At 37.3% G+C, this 21,281-nt stretch overlaps 4 protein-coding genes across 4 annotated transcripts in view; 1 reads left to right on the top strand and 3 right to left on the bottom strand.

Annotated features, from left to right (window-relative positions):
- Positions 1-21,281, bottom strand: part of LOC127868686 (G protein-activated inward rectifier potassium channel 3-like) — a 318,245-nt gene that overhangs the window by 183,797 nt on the left and 113,167 nt on the right. The window lies entirely within an intron of this gene.
- Positions 1-21,281, bottom strand: part of LOC127868700 (WD repeat domain phosphoinositide-interacting protein 4-like) — a 379,045-nt gene that overhangs the window by 283,596 nt on the left and 74,168 nt on the right. The gene's annotated exons all lie outside the window — the stretch shown is intronic.
- On the bottom strand, positions 8,669-10,662 carry LOC127870022 (adenosine receptor A2b-like). Its single transcript, XM_052412684.1, has 2 exons — positions 10,652-10,662; positions 8,669-9,062 (listed from the first exon to the last, which is right to left on the bottom strand). Exons 1-2 carry the CDS (start codon positions 10,660-10,662, stop codon positions 8,669-8,671), a joined length of 405 nt encoding a protein of 134 aa, XP_052268644.1.
- LOC127868699 (uncharacterized) lies at positions 19,374-21,019 on the top strand. Its single transcript, XM_052410691.1, has one exon. It carries the CDS (start codon positions 19,384-19,386, stop codon positions 20,470-20,472), a length of 1,089 nt encoding a protein of 362 aa, XP_052266651.1. The 5' UTR covers positions 19,374-19,383; the 3' UTR covers positions 20,473-21,019.

The following is a 21,281-nucleotide window of genomic DNA, read 5'->3' as shown; positions in this document are numbered from 1 at the left end:
CTTAAAAAATTTTAAATTTGGTTAAGTTTTGTGTTTTGGTCTAATTTACTCCTAAAGTATCATAGCTATTGCTTTCAGACTTGGAACACTCACTAACTATCATGAGGGGACTGTACAGGACAAGTTGCATAACTCTGGTTGGCATTTTGACGGAATTGTGGCCCTTTTTTGACTTAGTAACTTTGAATATTTTGTTAAATTTGTGTTTAGATACACTTTACTTCTAAAGTATCAAGGCTATTGCTTTCAAACTTCAAATACTGTCTCACTTTCATGAGGGTACTGTAGCTTGCAATTTGAATTGGACCTTGACCTTTGAATGACCTTGAATCTCAAGGTCAAATAAATAAATTTTGCCATAACTTCTTTATTTATAATCAGATTTGATTCATACTTTGACAAAACAACACTTACCTGACATACCACAATGGACTCCACCCAAACTATCCCTACGTCCCACCCCAGAATCCCCCCCCCAAATTTTTTTTTTTGTTTTTCCTTTTTTGTTCTTATTTTTGAAATATCATCTAATAAATGACCACATCCCAACATTATTCCCCCTCTCCAGCCCCACACAAATAATTTTTTTTTCTTTTGAAACATGGTATAAAAACACACAAAGATTTATTTTTATCATTTAATTTTTGAAAGACCATCCAACCATCCATTCCCACTCAAGCTTTTGCCATCAAACTTGAAATGTAATCTTATTATTTTGTTTTATTTCTTTACAAATGTTCAATAGATGTGGAAAATATACCTGAACTCAGAATCATCTATAATGTACCACTTCTTTAAAACGTAAGCGATCAATAATATGTTTCAATTATGGTCTTCTTCCAGTTAGAATATGACTAAATTACCTTGATCTTATTGAATATAACAATTTCCCCATGATGCCTTACGTTATACTGTCAAGCACTCGAAAAGTCGAGTGCACTGTCTTCTGACAGCTCTTGTTATTGTCAGCAATAAGGCAATAGGAAGATAAGCAACTGTATTTCAACATGTGAATTATTCTTGAATTTTAGTTTTGATCATGCTTGCTTGTTGATTAAAACTGTTAAAATGTCTGGACTGTTAGAGCTGTGATATAAATTATTTAAAAATATATTCATGAAAAAGCTTCCATAAAAGTGAAAGTATTGTAATTTCTGTACATTTAATAGTTTTGATAATTTTTATGTCCCCCACTATAGTAGTGGGGGACATATTCTTTTTGCCCTGTCTGTTGGTCTGTCTGTTGGTCTGTCTGTTTGCGCCAACTTTAACATTTTGCAATAACTTTTGCTATATTGAAGATAGCAACTTCATATTTGGCATGCATGTGTATCTCATAAGGCTGCACATTTTGAGTGGTGAAAGGTCAAGGTCATCCTTCAAGGTCAGAGGTCAAATATATGTGGCCAAAATCGCTCATTTTATGAATACTTTTGCAATATTGAAGATAGCAACTTGATATTTGGAATGCATGTGTATCTCATGGAGCTGCACATTTTGAGTGGTGAAAGGTCAAGGTCAAGATCATCCTTCAAGGTCAGAGGTCAATTATATGTGGCCAAAATCGCTCATTTTATGAATACTTTTGCAATATTGAAGATAGCAACTTGATATTTGGCATGCATGTGCATCTCATGGAGCTGCTCATTTTGAGTGGTGAAAGGTCAAGGTCAAGGTCATCCTTCAAGGTCAGAGGTCAAATATATGTGGCCCAAATCGCTTATTTTATTAATACTTTTGCAATATTGAAGATAGCAACTTGATATTTGGCATGCATGTGTATCTCATGGAGCTGCACATTTTGAGTGGTGAAAGGTCAAGGTCATCCTTCACAAGGTCAAGGTCATCCTACAATGTCAAACATCATATAGGGGGACATTGTGTTTCACAAACACATCTTGTTGTATCATATAAATCCTTTTCTTCCTCAGCACCCGATATTAAGTTTAATCTTTTTTTCGGCTTGACTTTTTATAAGCCAAGGCTGACTTATTTTGTATCATTAGAATATTGGGTAATTTATAATGGATATACTATTATATTTGCACTCAAATGAAATCTAATAACATCTCGCCATTGCTATAAATAAATTAGTTACCTAAATGATCTGTGTGAAAACCAGGATTAATGCATGAGCTCAAAGGGTCATCACAGATTAGCCATTGCACTCCGCACAGGGTAATGCGGAACAGCAGTTTTTGTCTAGACTGGATTTCCCTTTTGATCAAACTTCCATAAAAGCGGGAAGTGATGTTCCTGTTCAGCCCGTGGGACATGCTCATGCTAATCAGGGATGATATTTTACTTGTATGCATTCAACCCAGTTTCCCAGAGCATGTCTTATATAAAATATTTTTTGTAATAATTATATCAGGTTCCATACTCGGCTTACCACATATAAGTGTATTCCTATGTAGCTGTATATAATCTAGCTTGTGCTACACAATATTGTATCAATGCAGTATTAGTCATATTGGAGCTGATCACTTGAGAGAAAGAGTCATTCGTTCTTTGCTTTAGTCTGGACATGAAAACTCCACTCTTCCTATTGTCTTGATGAGGGATTTTTGTTGCAGGACAAGCTGAATAATCTAGCTGCTCCTCAGATAAAGCTAGAGATATTTTTATAATGTATGTTACCTTTGGCGTCATATAATAAGAAGTACATGTACAGCAGGTGTATGTCTTGTTAATTTAATAATATACACAATAAAGCACTGTCATAGTAATTGAAACAAAACATTATAAATAGACATTGTTTATGAAACAAACCCTCCATGTACATTGGACAATAGTGCAAATCACATTGGGATGAAAGAAAAATCTCTGGACATTGTCCAACATTCTTGTTAAGTTTGTAAAACTTTAGATCTCAGCACACACATATATATATAACGTTTCGTTCCTACATACCTGCAAATCATTGTTAAAGTGTAAATGTTTTCCTGCTCATTCTGTTTCATTTCATTGGGATTTAATGTTGACATTTTAGTAATATGGTCTATTTTTATTAACCAGGTTTTCCGAAGGAAAAAACTGGTTATTAGATTGGCGAATGCGGGCGGGCTGGCTGGCTGGCTGGCGGGCTGGCGGGCGGGCGGAACAAGCTTGTCCGGGCCATAACTATGTCGTTCATTGTCAGATTTTAAAATCATTTGGCACATTTGTTCACCATCATTGGACAGTGTGTCGCGCGAAATAATTACGTCGATATCTCCAAGGTCACACTTTGAGTTCAAAGGTCAAAAATGGCCATAAATGAGCTTGTCCTGGCCATAACTATGTCATTCATTGTGAGATTTTAAAATCATTTGGCACATTTGTTCACCATCATGGGACGGTGTGTCGCACGAAAGAATCACGTCAATATCTCCAATGTCAAGGTCGCCATGACTAAAAATAGATTTAAAAAAAAAAAAACTTACAAAGGGGGTTAATTTTGTTTGTTCATTTCAAAAATTCAGTTTGAGTTTTCTCCCTTTATCAGATTTTTTTTTCACAATGAAAACCTGGTTTTGTGACAATTTTGTCCCTTGTTCCTTTTTGAATTACTTATATTTTAAATCTTTGTTATGCTCTGTGTACTACTGTTTGGTATTTGCACGGAATTCATTATACATTAAGCATGATTTTAATAATTGTTGTTTAACCACACATATTATATTTCTGTATTTGTGTGATGTTTAATATATCTTCTACCTGTAACACTACAAAATTACCGCCAATGTACATTTAATGAAGAAAATATAATTAATAGCAAGCAATAAGATAAATAATTTTTGTTTTCTTTTGTATCTATGGGTGGGGTGTACTAAGAAAAGATTTTAATTAAAAACATGATTTTCAAAATCCGTTTTATTGCTCATCTATAAACTTTTTTGTTATTTTATTGCACAATTATCAAAAGTACAATTTTATGTAAATACTATTGCGTTGATTTTAATGTAATTGTTCGTTTTTATTTAAGGGCATTAGACTTCTCTTTTTTTTCATTTCAATATTCTACATCACACAATTATCCAAAGTAATATTTAATATAAACGTTATTGTCTTGACTGTTTACGAGCTCGCTTGCGGCAATCTCATATAGCAGTCATTAATGTAAAGTGTATGTGCGTCCAAGCTTGTAAGCCATTTTGCAATTTTAAAAATGCCCAAGACGATGCCTCGCGTGTGACACCCTACCTTAAAGGTCAAGGTCACACTTAGATGTCAAATAAAGCCGTACATAAGCTTTTCTGGACTGTTACTTAGTCATTCACCAAGCAATTTAAAAATTACCACAAACGAACATCTTGAAGATGACTGTGTGTCGCGTGAAACACTCGTCTCCCTAACCCTAAGGTCGAGGCAAACTAATAAGTACAAGGTCAGATTTGGTCATACAACAGCTGGTGTAGACTGTCAATAAATCATTCATTATTGAATGTTGAATAACTTGCCACAAAGATTCCCCAAGATTCACCACGAGGAAATTCGGTATCGCGAGTGATATCCGTGTCACCGTCTAAAGGGTCACGGTCAAACTAAAAGTTAAATTGTTAAATTTGCCCCTAAAACAGCTTCTCCGGACAGTAACTCCAATATTCATCGTACACTTTTACAATAATTTGCGAAGAATATTCATGTCGTGTGTAACAACTGTCTTCCTACTTTAAATGTTGAGTTAACATTTAAAGGTCACAGATGAAACTTGGCCAGCTGACCAGACTCTAACTTAATTATTCATCATGCAATTTCAAAATAATTTACCACCAATGGTCACCCTGTCGAGAAGATCAATCTGTCGAGAAGGTATGCCACCATTAGGACGAAGATCATGGTGGTACTAAAGACCAAAAGTCAAACATTGATCAAGCAGCGTGTTAAATAATATCCAGCATTATTAATAACAGAATCAGCAAGTTGCCGATAGTCATATACTTATATTGTGTGAAAACTAAGACAATTTTTGTTAGGTAATACCACTGGCATATTCTAGTTGATAGAGCGCTGGGCTACGAAAGCTAGGATCTTGATTTCGATTCCCGGCCCGGTCCGCCATGTGTGGGTATTGGTTATGAAATCCTTTCTACCGCCATCCCCCACTACCCCTACGTCAAGTAGGGCAGTTGTCAATTACTGGCATAAGCATGCGCACTTAGTACCCATTAATAAGATAACCCTGACCAAGTGATAATTGGTTAAAAACTGACTTGCATGATATGACTGACACAATGTTGATATCTGTGAATTTCCTAACAAAAGAAAAAAACAACAGAAATTTCCATTTCAACATTTTTCATCACTAGGTAGTTGTTTCATTTGTTTGACTGTAAATTAGTCACAATGTCGTGTAACACCCGATTAAGTACCAAAATCATGCATTAAATATTACTTCATACAGTTCTAAGACAGGCCCCAGAGAGAGAGTAGATACTACTCTCCCACTATCTTGTATTAATTACATGTTAATTTGATGCAGTGGTCAGCTTTCCAGCAGACAGTCAATGAAAAGCAATAAATCACATGTAATGGGGCTTATAAGCTCAGGCCATATGCTTCATTGATACCTTGAATGCAGATAAAAAGATGTGTTCATTTTACTGTGAATATTGTAAAGTTACTGATTTGAAGTTCTATTCAAAGTTATGAAGTAATTCATAGTGTGGCGTTTTGTCAGATTTTCAAAAGGGATTCATATTGCACACGATCCTTCTCAGAAAGAAATGATGGTTATTTATTTCTTTATTTTAAGCATAAAATTGCATCAGAAGTTACCAAAATATTCTTTGAATATGCAGGCACTTGTGTTTTAGCATCATGGAATATGATAGAAGTTACTAATTAAGCGAAATTTTAAAAATCAAGAAATTAGTAAAGGGCGGAGCTACCATGGTGTTTGCTCAGGTGAGCTTTTGTGACCGGTCTTTGTCCGTCTTTCGTCCGTCCGTCCGTCCGTCGTCCACATTAGGTTTGTAAACACTCTAGAGGCCACATTTCATGTCCGATCTTCATGAAACTTGGTCAGAAGATTTGTCCCAATGATATCTCGATCAAGTTCGAAACTGGGTCATGCTGGGTCAAAAACAAGGTCACTAGGTCAAAAAAAGAAAAACCTTGTAAACACTGAAGAAGTCACATTTCACGCATTTGGTTTTATTGATATCTCGGACGAGTTCGAAAATGGTCCAGATCGGTGAAAAAACATGGCCTGCCAGTGGGCGGGGCATTTTTCTCTATATGTATATAGTGAAAACATGTGAACACTCTAGAAGTCACAATTTTGGCCCAGTTTTCATGAAATTTGGTCAGAAAATTTGTTTCCTTGATATGAGAGTTGAGTTCGAAAATGGTTCCGGTCAGTTGAAAAACATGGCTGCCGGGGGGTGGGGCAGTTTTCCTTATTTGGCTATATAGAAAGCTTGTAAACACTCTAGAAGTCACAATTTTTGCCCAATCATCATGAACGCTGGTCAAAACATTGGTTTTATTGATATCTCGGACGAGTTCGAAAATGGTCCAGATCGGTGAAAAAACATGGCCGCCAGTGGGCGGGGCATTTTTCTTTATATGTATATAGTGAAAACATGTGAACACTCTAGAAGTCACATTTTTTGGCCCAATTGTCATGAAATTTGATCAGAACATTTGTTTCCTTGATATGAGAGTTCAGTTCAAAATGGTTCCGGTCAGTTGAATAACATGGCAGCCGGGGGGGGGGGGGCAGTTTTCTTATATTTATATAGTAAAAAAAGCTTGTGAACACTCTAGAAGTCACAATTTTTGCCCAATCATCATGAAACTTGGTACAAAGATTGGATTTATATATATCACATAATTAATGCCATAATTATTGCCCTTAGATTGTCCAAATTTTCATTATATTATACAAAATCCTTGTAAACACTCTAGAGGTCACAATTTTGTTTCAGATTTTATGAATCTTGGTCATAATATTTATTTGTGTAAGCAAAGTTTGATTTTTGGTAAGGGGGGTCAACTTAAAACATAGGTCACCAGGTCAAATCTTACAAAAACAAAAACACTCCATATGCCAGAGTTTTGGTTCAGTAATGATGAAACTTGTTTGTCTGGACAATATCTAGGTCAAGTTTGACGTTTGGTAAAAATTGAATGAACCGACTCCTCTCAGGTGAGCGAACTAGGGCCATCTTGGCCCTCTTGATAATTGTTTAAATTCCACCAATAAGTACTGATTTATTTCATTGTTTAACACCAGTTGACCTTACATTAATAGCTGGAATGTAGATAGCAGATCTACATTCAGTTTACTCATGCACATTCTTCCCGAACTCATTTAATTATTTAGTGTTTAAAATTATTGAGCGGCCAATCAGATCGCAGTATTTCAAATAAATAGTTGCAAATTTATTTTAGGAAATCAGCACAGTGGACTACTTAATCTATGTATAGTTCTCTGATCAGCATTAATAAATGTAATACCTCCGCATTTTCTCAGTACATGGTTAACAGTTTTCTATAAGTCTAAGTTCTGAAGAAAAATATATTTAACATAGAAATTGTGATATAAATACACAATAGTGAAACATTTAGACTAATATACGGAAAGTATATTTACAGCTCTGATTCTTCGATTTAACACCAATAAGTCTTGTTGAACTTTAGTTTTAAAATTATCCAGACACATAATAGTATTACTTTCAAGTATCGCCACCCGGCAGTATAATCGGGACGCTCCAACCCATTTATCTAGAGCGATCAGCTTATCTTCTAGCTCGAACCCATTTATCTAGAGCGATCAGCTTATCTTCTAGAAAAGTGTCAAATCTAACGTATTAGTCTTATTACATTTAATAATAGTTGCAGATCTATGTTCCAAAACAGTTTTTTTGATATTTCTACTTATCTATTAATTATTCCTTTACTCTTAAATACCAGCTGCATTTAATATCATTAGCATCGCAAATAGTGGGTTTTTAGTTCATTTTCTCTATCTCTTTAATTCCTGACCAAAGTATATCTGTGATATGTGTACATTTAGACACGATAGTTTTTTGTTGTCAAAAAATGTTCAACAGTGAAGTTGGAGAATATTTCAAGTTTTTTTTATTGATCCATATAATTGAATTTTGACAACAGTTGTTGCCTAAGCTGTAAATGATATTTTTATGTTCATATCTTTACTTTTTCTTCTTGATATTCATAATGTACACTAGGACTGTGTGATAGTTATATATACGTTAAATAATAGCCATATTGAGTAAGTTCTATCAGGCAACACTGTACTTCAAGCTAAGGAATATGAAATATCACGCCCATTAAATTTATGTTTATTGTATGAACCTTTCTTGGAAATATATAAGTACATAATGTTTCTACTTAAGAGCTTGCTTCAATGTTGTAACCTGTTCTTTCTATGCAGTCAGAATGCCGATTTTTGTCCGAAAATAAATGCCAGACAGGTGTATTTATGAGTTTATCTCTATATTGATACCACTGTATAGCAATTGCTATTCCCTGCAAAGAGCTGTAAACAAGGGGTTAGGCATCAAGCAACTGTCAGAGATATTGAGGTACCTGCTGTGGCTAATGGTTATTTCATTGGTCTGCGGTCATTAAATTACATGCAACAAAATGTGTGGAAAGTGGCCAGCACAGGAATTTGGGGCCTGTCGTAGAACTGCATAGCCTTTTAGCCACTACATCATTCTATTTGGACCCCACGTGCGAACAGTCTCCGACACGCGGTGTTGAAATCCCTCCGCTGCCACGCATAGATGAAGGGGTTCATGATGCTGTTGCTCATGCCCAAGAACACCAGCCAGTTGGCCGCGCCCCACTCAGTGGAATGGACGTACGCTGGGTCCAGGTAGGTGCGGAACTGGAAGTATGTGTGGGGCAGCCAGCACACGGAGAACATGAACGTTATGGCCGCAAGGGACTTGGCGCCTCGCAGCGTGTGCAGCGTCTTCTCGCGGCGGTCAGCACTGGAGCTCTGCACGCTCACCTGACGTTGGCAGTGTTCGGTACTGCTTCTCGCAACCTCGGGAAGCACCAACGAGATCTTCGGAGGTGTCGAGGGCAAGGGTTTTATTTGTCTGTACAATAAACACGCTCGACGTATTATCAAAGCGTACATGAACACAATTATTATAGTAAACGACCAGAGTGTCAGAGTCATTGTCAAAAGTTGCCAAGGCGATGTGACTTCTTGGAACGTGCACCTTTTACTAGATTCCCATGAATTTAGTCCACAAAACGGCAAAACGCCTAGAACTACTGGGTACGCCCACGAAATAGTAATTAAGACATTTGCACGCCTTCCGTTCATAATACTTGCGTACCTGTGAGGGAAACATATTGCGAGGTAACGGTCAAGTATTGTGAAGGCCACGGTCAGTTGGGAGGTCAAGGTCATGCACAAAACCACCTGGTATCGTAGTAGACACACGTATACGTTATTTTCTATTTCCGGAACCAACACGTACACGACTTGTGAAAGAGCAGTTACGCCTGTGAACATGTCCGCGATGGCAAGATTCACAATAAACCGGTGTGTCAGTACAGAGAATCGCAAGTATTTACATGTCACTATGATAACAATGGTATTGCCAATGCAAGCCAAAACAAACACTATGACTTGCAGCGTAACCACAACATATTTTTCGATATCCATGGCGACATATTTCCGTCGTCTCTTTGTTTTTTCTTCTGGATTTCCACTATAATTTGAATTACTTCACAATGTAGGATTTCTTTTCAGAATATTAACTTGAACGTTCGCGCGTAAAATCTCTGATTCCTCATCAGTTGAGACGCGAGATATTCTGATATTCCTCGTCTGACAATGTAATACAAGACGTAATATTTGCAGACTGTAACGAACTACTTAATAAACCTGGTTTTCTAGCATTTACGTATTACACATTTTCTCCTGAAAATATTTACTGACCTCTAAATGGGTGTAATAATTTGTTTTTATGACAGATTTTATGACGGGTCGTCATTATTTCCAAACATCACTAGTTTAATGGCGCTCGAATTATGACTGAATCAACACTGACAACCTTGGTGCATGCGGACGTTGTCTAGTTTAGATTTGTATTTGAAATAAATTGAACACAATATTGACACATACAATATGTACTTTATTCGTACAAGTTTAAATATTTAAACGATAGTGAACACTTTCTAGTGAAGGTATGGTGAAGAATGGAAGGGATGCACCACTAAGCTAAACGTGCACAGAAAACTTAAAATTCTAAAGGTTTGATGAGAATTAAATATATGAGTCGCATCATGCGAAAACCTGCCGTATGCCATATTCGACCAGCGTAATGCAAACAATGGGTCTAATGTCCGCACATAAGCGCAGACTCGACTGGAACAACTCTTCGGCAATTTAGTAAGCATACTTTCGTGGTCTCATTAGAGGACAGGAAAGCTCATCACCAGAGGGTGCCCATGCGCCGGCATAAGACCCATTTTGCAAGACGCTTGACATAAATAAAAGCCTATGTTGCGACGTGCATGCAGCATGTATATCGAGGCATAACGGAACAAGTAACTCATACACAGCTGAATCATATCCATGAGACATTTACAGGACATTCAACGATCCGTGTGGCATAAAAAAAACAAACTTTCAAATTTCCGAATAAAATAATTCACGATATAATGCGCTTACGACTTCGCCATTAAAACGTCCTCGACGCACGTTTTCTACTGCATGTACACACGGTATTGACGAGTTTCCGGTATTTTTACCGCTATCATAAAACGACTTGAACGCAATCAAACACTAGAAAGGGATATATGGTCCATTAAATATGATTTACCGATCACTGTATAACTTGTTCTCGTTTTTTATGGTCAAGTACCCATATATCCAATTTATTACCGCCTCCAAGTTGCTGTATGTCTGTTAACAGCCTTATAAAAACGCATCGACTTGCATGACCTTTTGTGCGAGGATTAAACATTGTCAGTAAATCTTATATTTTATGTTATAAGATTAATTGAAAGCTCAATCCAAATCTGTTTCTTTATTCCCTCGATTCTTTATTATTCGGGAATCGGCCTCCTTTTTATTATTATTTTTTTGTTAAAACGTTCACCGACACAGATCACAGATTATCTGCCAATCGATGTCCGAATGAAACATTTTATCACTATGTACTGCTGGCATAGTCAGCTACGTCAGCCAAGTTTTAATCCTCCGCCAAAGGCGAAGGGATATACTTTGGGCGGCGTCCGTCAGCCCGTATTCATCCGTCCGGAACACTTTAGTGTTCTTGGAGATCTCTCGGAACTGCTGGGGTCGATTTCATTGAAACTTGGTTTAATTGTATATATTGAGAAGTTGATGAATCACGTCAAATGACGTAGCAATTCAATGGATAATACAGAATAATGGCCCTTTTTTTCGGCGTAGCTGTTTAACGTCACTTTTGACCTTACCTGACCGGCTAGACACGAATGAATACACTTCATTTATTCCAATGGCTGATTTGAGCATACCACCAGAACATTGGAAACATGACCGCGTCTTTGTAACACTGTTTTACTGCGTGTTCAGCATGAAACAATTTTATCTCTAGTGAAAAGGCTTGATATATAGAACAGTTTTACAATCAACTCTCGACATCAATACAGTTTGTGCTGGCACCTTTTATTTTCAGAGGATTGCCAGCGCCAGAGCGTTTGTACTTAAAGGCTATGTTCTCATAATTAGTAATTACTTCCATATTCCTGTCTGTATACTAGTATATTTAAGTTCATAAAAGTATCTTTTTTTCCCTATCCTGATATTCGTTTCGACCAAACCATTTTAAATTGTTTTCGAAATTGAACATTTAACATGTAAACGTATAAAGTTTTAAACAAGCCGTCGTTCCAGTAGTTGAAGCGTGGCCTCACTTAAATGAGATGCATTCCAACCCGCAAGGTATCAGGGTCAGTTCGCGGCCAGTAAAATACTCGTTTTATAATATAGACGCTATCGCGTGAACTAGGTGAACTGGAATTTTCTTTAGACCAGAAATATGTTAAATGAAGATATTCAGCGATATAATTATGGTATGTCAATAATAGATTCTTAATGTGTTTTCAACAATACCATGATAAATATTATTTTAAATTAATTTAACAAGAATTATTCCACCATATTTACTAATTTATTAAGCATGAGCGCGATGATTCTCGATACCGTTAATAATCTAATCATATAGCAATGCCCGACAAACCACTTAAACAGGTTTGTTCGAAGAACGCGCGTATAAATATTTAAAATATGTACGGATATTTCGCGTTTGGCCGGTTGACTCATATGTTTTAATATCACATCCATTCTTCTTTTGGTTTTCTGAATTGTATCTATAGGTTTATGACCAGCAATATGTAATAATGTAAAATAAGCCGTGAAAACTCCGCGTAACATCCCGTTCTGCGTGTGATGCAGCTAAGAACTGCACAGAAAAAGACATTTGCTATCTTTGATCTCATTCATTGAACTCTTTACCTTTAACCAACTTGAACCACAATCAACGCCGTATATTTTTTTTAAAAGATATTACTTGTTTAAATTAAGCACACTTATATGTCCGAATTTTTGGAAGATTTTATTGAAACTAGGTATGAGTGTATATATGGACAATAGGATGATGAACGTTAAATAACGCAATCCATTTTCCAACACGTGCTTAAAATACACTTTTATAAAGCAATTTTTGTCTTGAGCGACATCTTAGATTACATAGGAGCCACAGATGTGAAGCTTACCACAGTTGTTTTCAATCAGCTGGGGCGGAGCAATACCTATAACCCTTGCTGTGTGTCATAGTTCAGACTCGGGTCTCTAGGGTCAAGATCAAGGTCATACACTGTGGTCAAATATTACATATTTTGATTAAATATGCCATATTTTGTCAGGATTTTAATACACATAAAGGTTCTCAATCATCTTGAGCTGTGTAACACGCAAGACCCATACATCTAGAGGCAAGGCAAAGGTCACAAATTGAGGTGAAAGATCACACATTTGATGATTTATTCATGATTAAGCCATGAAACAGGTCTTTATGATGAAGGCCACACACTGAGGTCAAATGTTACAAATTGTGATTACATATTACTTATGTTGTGATGATTCTACCATTTATCAATTGATTTGTCACCCAGCCATAAACACAAAAATTATTTAGCGGTTGATATCAATTCAGCGAATTTGCATGTTCAATACATACTGTGCGCCAAGGACACCGTCATATTGCCAAGTATGGAAAAACGACAAATATGCAGAAAATTACGCTTTTTTTTCTTTACAGATGACATTCACACACTCACTGCATATTTATAGCTGACCTTATTATATTATTTCAACCAGCATTAATTTGTTCCAAATAAAAATAAATCTTAGCGACAACGCCATTTCAGGTCATTACTGCACTCGCATTATATTAAATTTATTACATTGGGTGCTATTAAATAATTAAATAAATGTTCTAACAACCGAATTATTCCATTCCAAAGATTAAATATCTTTCAAATCGTTTGAATAGATAGGCCTATAGCATTCAGGTTTCAATTAGTTGTATTGTGCTACATTATTTATCATCAAATATTGAAGACAATGATCATGTACATTTGTCCAAATATTATTAACTGGTTTTGTGATATGAAAGCTTTGTGGTGGTGATTTATTAAAATCGCTATCTTAAAATCAATCGCATGTAGTGTGTTTGAAGATCAAAGACCATGCGTTGTAAGTGTCAAAAGGAATTTTATCAATCATGTTCAACCAATATTTCGGCTTGATCAATCTGAGTATCGTTAATGTGACAGACAGTCACTAATTGCAAATCCGATTCACAAATATGACCTCGTTCGTAGGGTGCCATGTTTCACTCGGGGTTAGCCAAGCGCGGCTCAATATGGCGTTGAAACGGCGAATGGCGCCTCAAAAATGGTGTTAATGCATGGCGTAAAGTGTCGTAGCCAGAGCAGCATGCGCAGTCCCCAGAAAATAATCAGAAACGATACTTTCCGCTTTTATGGAATATTCCGTGAAAAAGAAGTATCTTAAACACGAAAATGTAGTCCAGGAGGACATTTTCGTCTCTGATTTGCCTCCGTCGACTGCACAGGCTAATCTTAGACGATACTTTAAGCACATGCATTTATAACTGTTTTAGGCGGCACATTATCTGAGGCGATAATTTACGCACATCAGTTTTGACATAACGCTGCTCAAAACTATCTTTTACTTTGTTATACTAAAGGGCAGGATTTAATCTGAGATGTTAACGAGTTGTTTTTTTACAGTACTTACTTCGTTCTTTGTGTACATGTATACTAGACAGTATGATGTGATTGATCTTAAAAACTGTTCTATCTGAAGTGGGAAATATTGGAGTTTTTTTTCAGAAATAAAATGATATAAGCTTGAAATAAATGCCGGTGTATTATTCTGGCTAATAACTAAGTACGCTTTACTTGTATATGCATTGAAGTAATTACATGTACTTGATTTGTTCAAGCACTGTTATTTGTCCTCAGCGGGATTGGCGAACTCAGTAATATAAAAGTGTCTTGATATCAAATTATGTTTAATAACATTATTGTACATATGTAGTGTCCAACTTTAGTGTTGTTTTTGAGCGGCCTTTATTTCAATCATTTAATATACCACCCGTTCTCGCCGAAGCCTAATCCGCACCAGAGCTTGGTGGTCACCATACTGGACAGGCGGGGTTTCCACCAGGTGCTCAAGCATCCCTCCACTGCACAAGACTCCACCAACATTAAATGTATTTACTAAAATAAAATATATTTCAGTAGAAAAAAATACTAGTAGCTTGAAATTGCAACTGTACTTCAATGTTCGTCCCTACTTTCGTGAGTCTTTAACTTTTTATAAGAGTGCTGGATCGCACGCCGTTTCAATGCATAATGCAGCGTCGGAGTCGGAAGGACCTTATAAACTTCGACATACACGCACATAATGGCCGATCAGACAGTCGCGAAGCTTATGACCGCGTCTTTACGACTGATCACGCGTACATTAACCGCAGCTTGAAATTCTTAAGCGGGGACATAATGTTGTGTTTATGATTGCTGTACATTTTATTGATACGTTCTACAATGCCCTCTGAATGGTACGAAATACGATGCTATTGAAGTCTTTGTTAGTGATAAATAAGGATCCGACATTATTGCATGGAGTATTTGATTTCCAAATATAAGGTCTAATACTGAACTGATAATCAAATGTTGTAACAGTTCATAAACATTTAAACTTAAATGCGCAGTGTTAGGATGATTATATTTGCATAATAATTTTAATTTCAGTGTCGGAATATATCAGTTAACAATAACAATGAGACGATTGATATGTTGAAAATAGGTCAATACTAAGATTTTAATTTGGAGGATAATCCTTGCATGAGATGCACGAATATCAATGACAAATCATATAATTTTGCCAGTAACATAGAGCAAATGAACAATGCTTTAGTGCAAAGAACAGTGTTAAAACGTCAGTGGGATGACGGGATTATGTCTCAACATACAAAGTAAGTCAACGAGGACACCCATGTGACTCGTGACATGGATTGGACGCGCTCAGACACGTACATCAACGTCTACCTTCCCCGGGAGGACGGGGGCGACCCCCGCCGCTATGCGCAGTCCAACTCGCCGCTATTTGACGCCGAATGCGTCTACAAGTTCAGCGATGAGATTGTCAAAGACCGGAAGCTGTTCCTGGGTAAGAAACACATGTCTCTGTATGAGATTTACTACAAGGACGGCCGGGATGTGAACGGTAAACCTGGGACGCCGGAAATGCCGGGAGATGGCGACACGAACGACGAGAAACAAGAGCCGGAAGGGCAATTTGTGAGACGCGTGCAGGAGAAAAGTGCTCGCCATTCGGAAAGGACTATACAGTTACCGCGTGTGAATAAAATAAGCATTTCTCTTGAAAAGAAACTAAGGAGACTTCAGAACAATCATGCGTCACGCTTTAATGAGCCTGTGTCACCCTGGACCTCCACCGGCCGTGTCCGCGGGTCGAACGAGGGTACGCTGGACCGGCAACTCACACAGACTGAAGTGGCGCGCGTAAAGACTAACAAACAACTCGCAAGGGGTCTAACACATACGCAAAATATTTCCCGACTTTTCAAATCGGCACCAGCCTCCGAAACTCGACAGGTGCGCATACTTGGTCTTCCCCCAATCAACCGCGCAAGTGCAGGCGGACACGGGTCACCGGATATGATCACCGCACGCCTTTCACTGGCCGCCACCGGTCCCATTAGGCCCAGTTCGAAACCCAACAAAATATGGCGCCAGTCCACGGATTTGATGAGTGCCGGATACTCCATGGAGCGGTTGGTGGCGCCGTCTGCAAGACATTTGAGCACGAGAGGCTCTTCAAGACTTAGATCAGGATATATTCATAGCAATGTTTGAAAAGTTTTAGGAATAGTCAATAGTATTGTATGTTAAAGCGAATTAAGTGCACGGATGCTTGTTAAGTATATTTTAAAATTTGGAAATATTGTTATGCACATGCAATCATGTCTGTAGTGAGAATCGATGTAGCATTTTACTACGCAATTTCAATATTTCCAGTGTATATTTCTGAACTTAATTTCGTTATGGACGGATTAACAATTTAATACGTGTGGCTGTTCAAATGTGTAAAAAGTTTGCAAATTGAATCATACAAATAAATAATATATTTTTACACACGCAGATGTGCGATGCTTTTTTGAATAGCATATTCACTTCCTACTGGTAATTTTTCAGGACTTGGGTGTAATTTGCACCAATCATTATCACTGTATCGATTTAATACTTTGATCACTAAACGGTGTTTAAAATATATTACGGTACTTAACTTCGTTCGCTGATATTCAATGATTTCATTTCACAATAAAACTGTTGATGTTAAAAACCAATACCTTCTCGATGTATTCAACCTAGATCCCACTTGATCCGCGCTGTGTTTAAGAGTGAAATACGAATGAATACGTATGGTATCACGTTACGGCGCCGATGATGACTCTAGGTCACTTATTGAATCAAATACTATAGGCTATTTGTAAGACCATTTATATATTGTAGTTAAAAGCTACGAATCTGTATACACCTGAAAAAGTAAATATTTGACAAATATTGCGAGTCTTTTTAATATTTGCAGTAAACAAATACAAACGGCCATTTGTGTATTGTTCATAGTGGTCGCCTGGCAAGATGGTGGACGTGGGTCCGACTTCTACTCTTGAGCATCCGAAGGATCTGCTTCAATAGAAAGATAGATTTTAGTCTTCAGCTTTCGGCATAGTCGATGTACAATAAATAGGTTCAAATTTTGTGTGGAGTATGACGCTCATTTCTAATTGTTTTCGTGTCGTCATGCATCGAAACGCAACCCTAATGCGCCCAAATACACGGCTATATATGCGATTACAATTCGCGTATAAAGTGTATAACCACTGCAGCTATGAAGGGATCATGTTTGTTACTTTACAACAATTTAATAAAGCTATACATAAGCAATGCCACTGTTTGTGACCAATGCTCCCGAAGACAGGTCTTTACAAACAACAACAACAATAACAACTAACAGGCTCGTAGGAGCTGGAGACCGCGGCTAAAATAGTTTGTAATGCATAAACATATTTTCGAAAATCGTGGTTATTTTTAAACGATTTCTCACTGGCAAGCGACTTTTTAATTAAGTATAACACCGCCGATGTAATTTGTTTAGGACCGCGGATAGAATAGACATTGGGTCGCAAAATGCCGATTAAAAAAACAACAACAGTACACGACGCGCAAGGAAGTTAAGAGAATCTGCGCATAATTTATTACTAAGCAGGAGCCCGGCGAAATACCACATGAATGTTTCGCACCTGCAGAGGACTACCCAAATATCCTAATTGTTAAAACATTGAAACTTTGTCCAATGCAAATAATTTTATAAAGTAAAATACGTGAACACAAGTTATCGCCGAAATACCGATACAAAGATTTTACGATTATTGAATGACAAATGAGTTAACTGGATGATATGATGTTTAACCTTCTTGAAAGTAGCATGTAACTCTTTTACCATAAATCTGTTTATAATTAAAATTTAATTCATTATTTATGGATCTCTGATTTTACTCTTTCATTTTTAAATGCATAACTTTACTAACATGGATGTTTCAAACAAATCTCGAAATTAAAAAAATCCTTAATTACGAACTGACATTGAAAACCCTTATAACAGCTAATTTAGTGTTAATTGGTTTGATATAATATATAACTTAATTGGATAGAATATGATCAAGCTGAAACATACCGTATTGACATTGACACTTCGGTCTCATACACGTGCGTATAGACTATATAGGCTACGTCCTGGGAAAACTGGCATAAATGCATGTGTTTAAAGTGTCGACACAGATTAGCCTATGCTGCCCGCACAGGCTTATCAGGTAGGACCCTTTCCGCTTAGACTGGTTTTTCGTCTAAAAGAGTCTTCTTTAAAAAAAAACATGAAAATGTCGTACCTGATAAGCCTATACGGACTGCATGGGCTTATCTGGGACGACACTTTAAACACATGCATTTAGGCCAGTTTTACGAGAACGAAGTTGATCTTTTACGGACTGAATTGTTGCAACGGATTTGCGCACATAATAACTCTTAAGGGGAATGAATAAAAACCCTCACCATTTAAGAATGAGATTCCTTTTTAAACAACTGTTATGTAAGGTTACGCACTATTACCTCTCAATGTCACAATGTAGATTATAAATAAAACAACAATTTACGCTAGGGGCTAAATACTTTGTTAAAACTAATAGTACCCAGTTCGCGTCTAAAAAATGTAAATATCTATAGTTAAAAAAATGTTCTGTCATTCACAAAAAAAACATATAGCATTTAATGTCATTAAATAGACAAATATTTAAACAATTAAAACTTAGATTAATGATCGTATCAACATTTTAGCGCCAAGTTAAAGGTAAACCATCAAACCAAATTATTGGCATAGGGCAGCCACTTATATCGAGTCTCGTAGCCGCCTTTGTTTCAATCTGTAATGATCCTTTTGTTCATTTACCATTTAATTTGTTATCAAATTCAATCATTTACGAATTGCGACCAATGTGTGTTATTGAATAATGTTTTAAATGTTAACTTTACCATCTAAGATGGTTGAATACTTTACGGGGGATAATGATTATAACACATTTGTCTTAAAACCGTATTGTTTCAAGTCGTTACTGAACATCGCGAGATCTCAGTTAGTGAACATGGATTTTAGATGAAGTGTGGCGAAAAGTTTTCGCGGGTGGTGAAAATGAATGATAAAACTTCAGCTGTCCCATCTTTAATTTAAATAACAACTGAAAGATGACGGTCGAAATGGAAATCACGCCGATCAAAAGTTTTGAAATAACACCGGAAACGTTAGAATTTACAACCGGCGCGGACACCCGGAATATTGGAATCAAGCACTTTCTTTGTCTGAGACAGACGCTACCTAAAACCCGCCTCTCGCAGGCCATTCTGTACGAGAATGTCAGCTACAGCCGGCAGTTGGCCATGAAGATGGAATCCATGCGGAAAGATCGACTGAAGTACGCGCAGGTCCTGGAGTCCAACATGCGCGCATTCCGACAGTCTCAACAGCGGAAGCAACAAAAATGGAAACGTGTGGACGAAATCAGACTCTCCAACATGAATCTTCCATGCGTGCATCTCAAAAATGAAGGCGAGCGACCGAAAAGCTGCAAGATAATGTACCGAATGTCTGAGTTCAAACCGGATCACGGTAAACCGGACTCGCGGTCGCCTGTGTTGCCAAATATGAAGCTTCATATGACAGTAGTTCGAGAACAGACCGAAATAATTACTCACAGAGAAAAGACTTTCATGACGAAATTTCCGGAAATTATAGAGTACGAGCCGCAGGTGATCAACAAATACAACAGTTACTGTGGCAAATTACTTCTTGAAGAGGGAAGCTCCGGGCGGGACGGACGGTTCAACAGGTTTATAAACTGCTTGTCGCCCGCTAAGGTGGACGAGAACGACTATCCTATAGAAAACCTAAGGTCCATGAGCCGACTATTCAAATACGCGACGAAAGACGATCGACAGGGGCGACAGACCCCGAGGTCCGCTAAGCAGGTTCCTAAGTCACACCAACAGAACATGAAACACGAGGTGGCCAGGCGTTTCGAAGCTATCAAATCTCGCGAGAACACGTTCTATTCAGACGACTCTGACCCGTCGAATGATCGTTTGCAGAAAACAGAGGCCGCCATTAAACACGCGGAGCGATTCCAGCGCAAAGGCGAGTATCTTCTGGAAACCTACAGGAGTGATGACGTAATTCACATCAATAAACACCGGAAGCAGGAGCATGACGATATCCCGGAAGAGGAAAGCTCACCACAAACGGTTTCGGTCTCAGAGCCCAATACAGCTAGAGACTAAAACATGTGACCGAGTGACGATACGAGGACTGAACTTGCTCTACGACGCCTATAGTTGATCACGTCTTGAATCGTGTGCCTATATTTCTGCAGGAATGTATTGTATCTTGTCGGTGTTGCGAAACGTTTCGCGTTTGTCTTTCGAGAACAATTCTGGGTAAAGCCTCGATGCGTGCCTTGTCTGTGCCACGATGTGTGCCTGTGTATGTTTGACAATCTTCATTTGTCACTTTGCGTTCCTTTAACGTCAAAGCATCTAAGGTTAAACGACTCCGCCAATTTTTAGCATAGCGTACACTGTAATGGTTGCCTTCAATTTATTTAAGGCTTACGTTTATATCGAAAAACATGCATAAAACAGTAAACGTCTCTGTATAAACGTAAGATGTGTCGTAATTCCTCATAAATGTACCATGTACTCAATGTCGCTTTATTTATTTAGATATAGCATGAATTCAGAGCTATATCGATTGTTTTAGTGGTCAGATAAATAGAAATGGGCTGAAATGTTTAAGTGAATGTATCAAGATGTGATATTTCAATTTTATGCAAACAATAATTTGTCTTTCGAAATGCTCTTTTCGTATGATTTTGTTATACATTATTTATGAAAATTATTTATATACAGAAAATATACAATAAAACATATCAACAATATATTTTTTTTTCGATACAGATGTTTCCATTGAAACCATGGCTAACAAACCCGTTATAAACATAAAACTATTACATTTGAGGATGGGCAAACCTACGGGTTGAGCATTTAAATATGCAAGTATAAATGACGATTTTTCATTTCATTTCTGAGAA

Source organism: Dreissena polymorpha, chromosome 2, assembly GCF_020536995.1.
Source record: "Dreissena polymorpha isolate Duluth1 chromosome 2, UMN_Dpol_1.0, whole genome shotgun sequence".
NCBI classification, from domain to species: domain Eukaryota; kingdom Metazoa; phylum Mollusca; class Bivalvia; order Myida; family Dreissenidae; genus Dreissena; species Dreissena polymorpha.
This window is presented reverse-complemented; position numbering and strand designations above follow the sequence as displayed.